Source organism: Fistularia commersonii, chromosome 3 (genome assembly GCF_037954325.1).
Source record: "Fistularia commersonii isolate RoL2024-O1a breed Wild chromosome 3, RoL_Fcom_v1.0, whole genome shotgun sequence".
Lineage (NCBI taxonomy): Eukaryota > Metazoa > Chordata > Actinopteri > Syngnathiformes > Fistulariidae > Fistularia > Fistularia commersonii.
The window spans coordinates 16,954,443-16,966,699 of NC_141286.1; the positions used below are offsets into that span (position 1 = coordinate 16,954,443).

At 38.5% G+C, this 12,257-nt stretch overlaps 1 protein-coding gene across 1 annotated transcript in view; it reads right to left on the bottom strand.

Annotated features, from left to right (window-relative positions):
• Positions 1-10,430: 10,430 nt before the first annotated feature.
• Positions 10,431-12,257, bottom strand: part of LOC147235691 (CD82 antigen-like) — a 35,022-nt gene continuing 33,195 nt past the window's right edge. Inside the window, exon 9 of the mRNA XM_086143877.1 lies at positions 10,431-11,781. Within this exon, the coding sequence (XP_086000003.1) occupies positions 11,704-11,781 (78 nt within the window). The 3' untranslated portion in view covers positions 10,431-11,703. The remainder of the gene's footprint in view (positions 11,782-12,257) is intronic.

The following is a 12,257-nucleotide window of genomic DNA, read 5'->3' on the forward strand; positions in this document are numbered from 1 at the left end:
GTACCTGTACTCTGTCACAAAGACTCTTATACTCAAGCTGTATTTAAATGTTGTAATATTGAAAGCAATTCACACACAACACTTCAATGACTTTAATAAGCAAACAAACAAAACTTTAATTTAGCATCACAGCATTGATTTGAAGTTGGAAATGATAATTTGGTTTTCATTAAATGCAATTTTGGACATAAAACTGAATGTTAATTAGTAATTTCAACATATGAAACCACAAAAATAAAACTACATAAAGTACACCTACACCAGTGCACACACACACGCTCTCACACACACGTACACACACACACACACATATATATATATATATGTCACTCCAGATCTTTATCACAGCCTCTAGAGCTAATAATAATTTTAATGTAAATATAAATGTAACTTTCCTGACACGTTTTCATTAATGGTATTGTGCACAGCACTGCAGTTTTATAATAATCAGACTCTCCAACCAAAGCTCTACCAACGTTACTTCAAGATGAGGAATAGAAGAGTGAAAGTCCAGCAGAACAACACCAGACAGGTCTGGAGAGTTATGAGGACCATCATTCGTCTTAGTTCGGCAGGAAAAAGAGGAACTGAAGGCAGCAAGGAATGGGCAAATGAACTTGCTCTTTTGATTCCTTGGCCCCCACACCCCCAGCAGATACCCCCCACCATCACCTCTGCTCCCTGCCAACAACTATCACCTACTCCACCCACTCCCCCTCCCCCTCCTTACAGCCTCCCATCTCCCACTGAGGGTGGCTTGCACCCACCCCTCCCCGGGTCGTGGATTAACAGTACTCCCCCGCATCCCAGTGGCTCTACACCTCCCCCTCCCCTGCTCGTCACCTCCACCCCCACCTCCACAATGAACATCACAGCTGACAATGTTAGAAGGCAGCTTGGGAAACTCCACTCTGGCAAGGCGGCGTCTTGGAGCAGCTCCGGCCCTTGATCGAACCCCACTTGGATCCACTTCAGTTTGCTTACCAGCCCTGACTTGGAATTGAGGATGCCATCATCTACCTGCTGGACTGCGTCTACACCCATTTGGACAAGACGGCGATTACTGTGAGAGTCGTGTTTTTTGACTTTTCCAGTGCTTTCAGCACCATCTGTCTGGCTCTACTGGGTGAGAAGATGACGCTGATGAAGTTGGACTCCACTCTCGTGTCCTGGATTACTGACCGCAGTATGTGCGCCTGAAACACAGTGTGTCAGACAGAGTGGTAAGCAACACTGGGGCTCCACAGGGGACTGTTCTCTCTCCCTTCCTCTTCACCCTCTACACCACGGACTTCAGCTACTGCACAGATTCTTGTCATCTCCTGAAGTTTTCTGATGACTCTTCAGTGGTCGGATGCATCGGCCAGGGTGATGAGGTTGAGTACAGAGCTGCTGTGGACAACTTTGTCACATGCTGTGAGCCGAACCATCTACAAGGGGGTCGGTGTGGACATTGTGACCGACTACAAGTATCTGAGGGTAGTCATTGATAACAAACTGAACTGGGGGAAGAGCAGTGACGCCCTGTGTAAGAAGGGCAAGAGACGACTGAGGTCCTTTAACATCTGCAGGATCATGTTTGAAAAAGTCTATGAGTCTGTGGTAGCCAGTGCTATCTTCTATGCTGTGGTGTGCTGGGACAGCAGGCTGAGGATAGCAGATGCCAATCAACTCTACGGGCTGATCCGCAAGGCTCGTGATGTTGTGGGAGTGAAGCTGGACCCTCGGACGGTGGTGTCAGATCGGAGAATGCTTCACAAAGGTGAACACTGTGACCGACCCACTCCTCGACATGCTGGTCAGATACCAGAGTTCTTTCAGCTCCGGACTGAACCCACCACGATGCACCACAGAGTGCCATCGATCCTGCCGGTAGCCATCAGTCTGTATAGTTCCTCACTCTGAGTGTCAGACCATCTCTGTGCAATTAATGTTTTACTGTACAACAACCCCTATTGTCACACAAAATTCTTACATTTAAACATATACATGTACTTTTAAATACACATGTATATAAGTTACATATATTTTTTATATATTTTTACATATTTTTAACTTTATTCTATTTATTTATTTTGCTCTTTACTGTTTTTTTTTTTATTTATTTCTTGTGATCTTCACTGTTCTTTTTATTTTATTTTTATAATTGTTTTTTTTTTTAGTATTATTTTTATACAGCGTTCTATTCTGATTCTTCCCCACATGACTGTAGCAGGAGCTGCTTTCAGTGAAAAGCAATTTCCCCCCGAGGAATCAATAAAGTATTCCAATTCTGATTCTTATTCTGATACGCTTAAACAAATAAAAATAAAGTAGGTGTGCAATGAATTTCAATGTGCCTGTCAGACATCATTCATCAATTACTACCAATATATGAGAAATGTTAACACTAAGTCATGCCTCAATAATTCAGAAAGTTTGCCCTTCTCATACCCTGATCCCAGATTTGCACCCAACTCAAAGGACTATGCTAATCTACTGCATGCTGAATGTGGGAAACCATCTCTTGTGAAATACATGAAGGATTTAGAATGTGGGCAGGGATAAAACGGATGACACATCCAGTGCTCCCTCCCCTCTACAGCACCCACATGCATGTATGTCAATGTTCAGTTAACTTCTGCTGACTACTGGAGATGAAGAAGATGGCCAGTGCATCCATTATGCCTCTGGGCAAGGTGACCTGTTACTGCTTTACCATTCAGTGCTTTCTTAAAGCAAAGTTTCATGTATCTCAGATTCCGTTTAATCCATAATAATGACACAAATCAAAGCTGACAGTGCCAATCTCTTGAGAATACTTGGCTTCATCCACAGTTAGACGTGAAAAATCCTGACTGCAAAATTGAATTGTGACTGTTAACTTTGCTTAGAAGGATTTTTTTCTTAATTGCAGTCATCCATGTGCTTGACAGCAGATGAAGAAAAAGCTTTCTGTTGGAAAGAGCGGAAAATCTTGGTAGGAGGTTACTTTCTTTATCTATAAACAATGATTTATGATTTTACACATCAAAATTGTAAAATAATCACAGGGACAGCAATGGTAAAGAAATGTGGAACTACATGAAAAACATATATGAAGTGTCCATATAACCAAGTGTGCAACATGTACATTAGAGTGACTGAAACCAAAGGACCAAGCCATTAAGTGACCATTTGGAAGGGACCTTTAATTCACACAATGCAGAGGAAAAAGCACAAACTCCCTCCAAATGGGTGGTCCTGACTGTTCGACATACAGTAGACTTTTCCATACTAAGGACCTCCATTCTATAAACCTCCGAAATTTCACTGGCAGCTTCAACAAGATTTTCCTGTCCATTCCTGTTGGAGATATTTAAGTTTCCAAACTCAAAAAGCAGTAAGAAAGCGCAAGAATGGATTACATTAAATTTATGCAAAACCAGTCATCATCTCAGTAGGAAATTTAAAAGATTGTTTGTTTTTTTTCACTTCTTGTTAAAACATCTTTAACTAGAAATAAGTTCAGTCCTTGTATTATTTTCAAAAAACACAAAATACTCAGAGAACTCTGGGTTTCATTTTACAACACTGTGAATTCTTGATATACATTTTTTTGTAGCCTGGTAAATGTGTGAAGGGTTCAGTGATGGCAGGGAGGCCCAGTCATCCTGTCTCTGCTCAACTGTGAACAGTCCAGCTCTACTGCTGCACCATCTGGCAGAACGTGTCCAGTCTGTTCAGCACAATCAGGAATAACGAGTGTAACCTTCTTCATGGGTGGTCCGGCTTGTACCGTGTTTTTAGGCAGCTTATGATGATTGGTTGTGTGTGTTCTCCTCTCAGGTAAAAAGAATTCCTGCAATAGTTATAGAGGTGGCGAGGAAGGAAGAAGATTTGTAAATAATGCGGCACATTTCCAGGCCACACAGCAAGCACAGTGGGGAAACTATAAAACATCATCAGGATTGATCGTGGCTTGTAATGATTGTGCTTCCTGTAGGGGAGCAAAGACTCCCGCAGCTGCTTAATGAATACTGAAGCTTTATTTTTCCCACAAAAATAAACAATTTTATTGTTTATCTAATCATAAAGGGTGTTTCCTCTTTATGCCACGGTTCAGTGCTGAAGCTCCACTGTTTAAAATGGAGTATGAAGGGGACTCCATCTCATTTCACTAAGTTGATTTACTACTTTTAAGGCATCACATTTTGGGGTACATTCTGCTCTTTTAGCTGTTGTGGCCAGATGGCTGTTTGCTAATAGTCTGGTTCTGTCAAAGGTTTCTTCTTGTCAAATAGATTTTTTTCTCCAAATGCTTCCTGAAGCCTCAGTTACATGGTGCAGTGGCTAAACTGCTGCCTACCAGCATCAAGGTTCATGGTTTGATTCCATTGCCTGACACACCTTTCTGGGTGGAGTTTGCGTGCTTTCTCTCAGTTTGTTTTGGTTTTCTCCAAGCTCTCCTGTTTCTGCCCACATTTCAATAACACACCACAGGTCAATGCAGAGAATGAGAAAGAATGGTTGAATGAATGTATATGTGAGTCTGTGATTGGCTGGTGACTTGTTCAGGTTAAACTTGCAGTCCATGTTTGCAGGAAAAACAGCGTTTAAAGCATATCATATTTCTAAAATCTTTATCTAGTGTCATGTCTAAATATACCAGGGGAAAATTGCGTCTCTCTAGGCGTTGTTATCAAAATAATGAAACGTAACACCCCCCCAACGCACACACATCCCTAATCTTGATTAAAGAAATTATATATGCATGTAAAAATATCTATGCTTAGATGTGAATAATCACATTACAACACAGAACACTGACTGATCTTACTGTATCTTCGCAATGATGGGAAGTAGTTAAATTTTGCTTACAAAATGGTTCTGATTGCAAAGAAATTGCTCTATTTTCAGATATTCTGATGCTTGGTGATGCACTATGACTCAAAGTGTTTATTGCCATATGTACAGTCTGGAAACACATTTCCTCATACAATTAAATTCTTACTTTGCTGTCTGCAGTGCACCCAGATAAGGGTGATAAATTGATACTTAACAATAAACATACTATTGTATGTAGGTTTGGTTGTACTTACTTTAGGATTAGAATAATTGCCAATTTAGTTGTGACCATATCTAATGGTATCTAAAAGTGACAAATTCAGAAGGAAAAAAAAGTCAAAAAGAAAAGACAACTAGCTTTTTTACAAGATGCTGATCTATTTCTGGAGGTGGATGGTAAAATTATTCAAAGCTTCATATTAAAAAAAACACAAGTCATTAATGCAGAAAGAGATATACTGGCCAGTACAAGTGTAGATTATAGTCCGTGGAGTTGTTAAACAAACAAGCAAGCAGATCTTTTGTCAGATAAAACATTTCAGCCTTTGTCTCAGCAGTCACACCAAAAAAGACTATATACAAACTATTGCACTTCCTTCTATTTCACCTCTGATGTATCACCTGCATCACCAGCAGAAGAACTTGTCTGTCTCAAATCTGTCTTCCACAAGTGAAATCTACATTCCAGCTGTGTCTCATCTTGTCCACGGCAAGACACTCAGGAAGCAGAACTGCACTCCCCCCCCCTGGTCCCAGTTGGAGTTGAGTTGTGAGTGGAGCTTGTGTGTGCTCTGTCTCCGTCCATTACCTCAGTCTGCTCCAGCGCCACATATGACGGCACAGGAATCTGCCGCTGCAAGCTGATGTATTAATTCTGACAGGCCTCCGGAGGAGCTGCAAGCATGAAGAACTTTGGGAAAAGAAAGGTCGTCTTCTGGGACTCCACACAAGTGTGGGGCAGTGACTTCAGGAGCTGCTGAGATTCAAAGAGTTGAGCATAGTCAGGAGGCTGCTGCTTTAATTGGCTGCATTTTAAGTCTCTTTGTAGTAAGCATTAAAATGGACCTAATACATATTAATTTTATAAAAAAAAATACATCAAGGTTGTTCAGAATCTTGAATAATGTATTGAAAATTAATAACACAACCAATGAAACAGACTGTCTTTGGTCAAAATAAATGGAAGGTGTTATATCTGCATGTGTGAAACGGTGTATATCGCCCTGCCGCAGTTTGATAGATGAAAAGAACATCATTCTAAGAGACAAATATGAGCTTACACCTTTCAGAATTCCCCTTGAATATTACATGTAAGAATACTGTTGCAAAAATTGATGTTTTCTGTGAGTCTGTGAACCCTGATGCTGCTACGGGGAACAGGAGGAGGAAGAGGAGGAGGAGGAAGAAGACTACCGGGTACATCCACTCAGAATAACAAACATGCTGCCTACTATTGAGAGGGATACTAGTGAAGTCCTGTGGACGTTTACAGCTATGTCAACAAGCTCAGGTGAGGCCCTTTTTGTTACGTTGCCCTCCTGAACTTGCAGGAGAGACCCCTCAAGCAGAGAAGATCAAACTTAAAACTCAGAGGACAGAAAAGCTGACAAACTGACTACAGAATTTAAATCCTTCCGAAAACACAGCCTGAGTATGCAGCTGCGTATGGACACATACTACTTGAGTTGTTGAAATACCACTGATACATCTATCCGTCAATATTTATTGTGATTTTTATGCCGATATTATGCATGTGACGTATCCGATCTGTTATTTCTTCAATCCCAACAGTCACTTTGAGGGACTGATATCTAGATGTCAAAATATGTTTAAATGTAGATGTTGGTGTGAATGTAAGATTGCCCAACAAAACAAGCGAGAGCAGAGGATAAATTTGTGTACTCCATTTTACACTATTCAAACACAACATTTTTTTTTTTTTCGAAATTGACATTTTTTTGGAAATATGGTCCTAAGGTCAGTTTAGTGATCCTTAATATCTCTTCTTAATAAGAAGAGATATTAAGATATTAAGAAGTTCTTATAAAGTCTGCGTATTCATTTCACTTTGGTTTTCTGCTTGTAGCTTCCCTTCAATAATTCAGCTTTACCTTGTAAAATGAAGGATTTGCGGAGACTGAGGCTACAATTTATTCTTTCATTGATCAATATTTCTCTGAGTTGATTAAAATCATAACAGGAAGAGAAAAAATATGGCCATCAACCTCACTAAGAACCTTGAAGTCTACCTTGGCTTCAAGTCTTCAAGTCAAAAACACAGACATTAAAATTATAGTACACAAGGGATTTTTAGGTACCAGAAATTACATTTATCAATGATAGGTCGTATTTAATAGATATTTGTAAGGGTAGCACAGGGGCACAGTGGGGAGCACTTGCACCTGACAGCAAGAAGCCTCCTGTTTTGATTCCAAAAAGGGGCCTTTCTTTGTTGAGTTTGCATGTTCTCTCCGTGTCTACGTGGGCTTCCTCCTGGTTCTCCTGTTTCCTCCCACGGTCCAAAAACACACAAGGTTAATTGGGGACCCTAAAATAGCCGTGTGAACGTAGGTTTAGGAATGAACGGTTGTAAGTCTCTATACCAGGGGTGGGCAAACTACGGCCCGCGGGCCACATCTAGCCCGCCTAAGATTGGTACAGAAATCATAATCATGCTTATTTCATTTTTGGAGCTTCTTGAGAACACTTAATTTTCATGAGCTGAATAACACAAATTGGCTTTTTGATTTAACCTTTACTGTGGACATACTGACACACATGAATGACCTGATGGTGAAGCTACAAGGGAAAAAAAAACATTTTTTGCATGAAATGCAAGCAAACGTCAGAGCTTTTAAAACCAAGCTGGTTTGATTTTCAAAGCAAAAGTCACTGCAGCCCCTGAGCCAAAAAGCTTCCCCACCCCTGCTCTATACGGTATGTGACCTATGATTGATGGATTGGCGGGTGAATCTGGTCTCCCGTCCAATGACAACTGGAAAGGCTACATCCCCCTCCATGACCCTGACTGCAGGATAAGCGGTAGAAGACGGCTGGATAGATGAATGAAGATATCAGTCGAAGCTGTTGAAAGGATTTTTTTTAATATGTAGATTTGGTCACTGTAAATTTGTGAATGTTTCACAATAGCCTAACAACTCTGTGTTGGAAACATTTAAAAACAGTGTTAAGTGCAAGTCAGTCGGTATAATTAAAATACCCCACTTAAGCTCAACAAACAAATTGTCACAAAGGAGTTCTTCTCATAAGACAGGCTGTTAGAAAGGCAAAGTAAATAGTATGACCAGAATATTATTGTGTAAAGATTGCTATTATTTGTAAAGGTCAGCTGTTTCTTTAGTTTTTTGGAAGTCTTGTGCTTTCATATAGGTTTCACAGGTATTTCGGTAATGAAGCCATATTGTGGACAGAGTATATTTATGTTGTGTTTTTGACACGTGATTGATTTGTGTTTTATGTTCAAAATACCCAAGAAGGTATTCATAGAAAAATCTTTAGCTTGTCTTTAGATTGTCACTACTTTAATAACTTCCACTAATTTGTAGCCTTGATCATTACCATTTTTTGAGACAAACCTCAAACAACATAAAACTTTGAAATATTTGAATAGCACTACTATTCTACCTGTGTGTATGTGTGTTGTATGGGCTCAACTTTTCTATACTGAATTGATTGGTGACAATATCCGATGTCTCTGTGGAAGCTGTAGGAATTTTCACAAAGACATAACTGAACAGACTTTAACCACCACCACCACCACCCAACCCAACGTGAGGTGAAATCACATTAGGTTTTGCGTAGCTGCCTCTGACCTCACTGGTCTGGACTGTGTGAACACACATTCACACAAGACAAAGTGTCTTGCCTGTTTCCTGTCAGCTGTTGTTTCTCATGTCAGTGATGAGAGACGTCTGCTGTGACTCTATGAACGGCACATGGTTACGCACGGACACACAAACACACACACATTTTACTAAAGTCATTTTTTGGGACCATAATGCATTTAAACAAAGCTCATGAAGAGTGTCAGTAAAAATAGCCTGCTTGAGGGTTCTCAAGAATGTTCCAGAGGCTGTACTTTCTTAATAACAGCTATCTAACTTGTGGATGCACACTGGCCCAAATATATACAGTATAATGATGTCTCGTCAGTTAAGAATTATTTATTTCCTTATTGTATTGCTAATTAAGATATGATTGAAAACCATTAAAAATGAAGCATTCTCTGAGAAAAGCACTTTTCTTAAATTCAATCTCTAAAAAAACAGGTTAGCATTGATTACAATATTTACGTGAAGAAAACATAGCTTCTTCTTAAAAGTTAACTCATTTCGGCAATTTAAGATTACATGTTTTTATCTCGCACTGTCAGATCGAACAAAAATGAAGCTTGGCAGATTGACTTAGTTTCCCCGCTACATGTGCTCCATCATTTAGGTCTTCACTTTTGTAGGAAAATTTCAACTTAAACCTGAATCCTTTTGATGTTAAACATGTTTGATGAAGCAAAGCAAACTTTAAATGTTTTGGTGTGACTTTCTGTTAACTTAAAATGGCTTGTGACAAGGAAATGTGACAGGTTTCCCGGCATGTCCTCTGGTTTTTGATGTGAATTCATATCGCCCTCTGATGTTCTGCACAAGAATTGCACAATTTAGGCTGCGGTGTTGAGAGGAATTAGTCGAGTGTTATTTTGAATAACTGTACTCTATGTTTCAGTGAGTATTCCTTTTTTTTTTTAAAACACATTATGTTAAAATAGAGGAACTCTAGTTTCTTTCTGATACAGAATCCAACCCCAAACTGGAGCATTAACTCTTACAGGAATCATAAACTTTTTAAGATTTTAAAAAATGTACTGTAAAGAGAAGTTCACAAAATGAGCCTGAGAACTAAGTTCTGATTTACGACTTCCCTGTAAAATCACTATTACTTCTATTTAACCCATGGATAAATGCAAACGACCGACAAGCCTTTGCAGCTGCCCTTATTACTAACTGTCAACATCAAAATACAAATACAAAAAACACTTGAGTGCAGGGGAAAAGTGGAGGCAGTCCAGCGGGCAAGATTTGTTACAATGTTTGCTGAACATAAAAACTCCGGCGGAATATATCTGACTGATGACCGTGTATGGAGATGATCCCAAATCTAAATTTAAAAGCTCAATCCAAATAGAAGAAAGTGAGTGGCAATATATCAATATTTGAAAATACTTTTTCAATTGATGTGTACTCCTGAAATCAGCAGGGTCAGCTGAATGTCACTGATGCATCGATCTCTTGATTTCAGTTAAGACCCTGTGAGAAAACGTCACAGATTGATACTTTGATCGGAAACAGAGTACAACAAACTACTTGACTGATAATTAAAATTACTGTGATAATTATTAATTGTCAGTTTAGTTGTTAAAAGTCTATACAACAGTAAATCTTCAAATCTAATACACAAATACTTCTATGGCCAGTGTTTTCTTTTACTAGCCACCTGATTATCTGTCACAACTTAAAATGATAGAAATATTTATGTGTTGAAAGTAATCTGTAGAACAATATTCACATAGGGCTCATTTGATTAGACAAACAAACAAACAAACAAGCAAACAACTGTAATAAGTTTATTGGCAAAAGGACACAGAATGAATGATGTGAGTTCACATGTTCTAATCCAGCTCATTACCAGAACTATATCTAGTTATAAACAGAGAGACAACCCTTTTCGTCTTAGAAACCATTACAAGGTTAAGTGGAAGTTTTCCATACATACTGTACATATAGATGAAACAGAATGTTTCTACATTATAAAAACAACTCAGATTCATTGCTGGAAGTTAAAAGTATACATGAGGGATTTTCAAATTAACTGAACTGATCTATAAAACAAATTTCCTTGGAGGAAATGGCAAAAAAAAAGTTTGCCCCATCTAAAATAGAACTTCAAATCTATCCTGCAAACTTCACTCAGTTTCAAGGTTTGTATTTTTTTTTTTTTTTTCAAAGGGTTAAAGAAAAGGAGATTTCACATTTTAAGCAGTTGTTCTTTTTGGTGAAATTGTTTTTTGTATAACCTCACTGTCCTCACAATATTTAAAAAGAAGTGTTTCTTTTGCTCAGAGTTCAAATCTGGTTCTGATAGCTCTGGAAAGCTAGTACCTAAGGGTTTGTTTCAGTACCTATTATTTTAATTAAAAAACAATCCAAAAGATAAAATGAAAAAAAAAAAAATTAAGAACTCCACAGACTTAAAAATATATCAAAAGAAGAGATTCCAGAAGAGACCAGCTTCCAAATAAGATATGGGCTGCATTTTTTGGAGTGAAAAATCACACAAATAATGACTAAAATTATATACATAACACTAAAAACATTTCAACATTAACTCAAAATGCTCTTGTTTAAAAGAAAAAATAGAAATAAAACACACCAAACTTGGTGGAATCAAAAGTTTGTCCAAATCAGATTCTCCCACTTTGGATTTCTCTTCAGGTTTTCTGGGAAACTAAACTGCAAACCATAAAGTGATAAAAAACAAAAAACAAAAACAGAATAGACGAAGAAAACGAAATTGCTACAACTAATACTTCAGCCTTCTGGCCTGTTTAATATCTTTCTGTCTTTCTCAACGGTTTCCATGTCGCTACCCGGCCCGAAGTTCAAAACTGAACTCTAAAGTGCTCCAAGGAAAACTGGACTGACAAATATGGAAGTGCCTTGAAGAAAAAAAAGAATCCAATGAAAGATAAAGCAAACACACATTATTTTACATTTGGACAAAGTATTTCATCTAATACATGGTAGAAAAAAAATGCATTACTTTTTACTTTGTTCTTTTTTTTGTGCATCTTCAGTTTGAGACAGTAATTTTGTATACTGAGCTCTAGTACTTTGGCACTTTGGTGTAATCCTCCGTGTGGATGTTCTTGCACAGGCAGATGGACAGGATCATCCCCAGCAGCTGTGTAACACAAACACAAAGAACATGTGCAACGTCAAATCTTCTTGCTGTTGAATAAATTAGAACATTACTCAACGGGATCTCGGGAAAGAAGCATGTGAGATTTCATGTTTTGTGGTTGTTGTTGTTGTGGCTGTCAAGGGCTTTGCCCCAACCTCCCTATGAGCTTTACCCTTCCAAAATATAGATTAAAAAAAAAAAAAAATGCCACTGTTGTATTGCCTTTTTAGGAGTTTTTTTTTTAACCTTAAAAACCAAAAAATATATAGTGCTGACATTTCCTGAGGCTGCAGGTGAGAGAATTATTTTGATTGATTCTGACTGAAAGCTGGAATGTGGCTAGAGAGCTTTTTTTTTGCTGGCAAATCCATGCAGCCTCTGAAATCCACAACAGGAATCTTCTTTTTTTTTCCAATGCATTAAAAGGCAAATAACACATGAAAATGACACATCCGTCCATCTTGTACCACTTATCC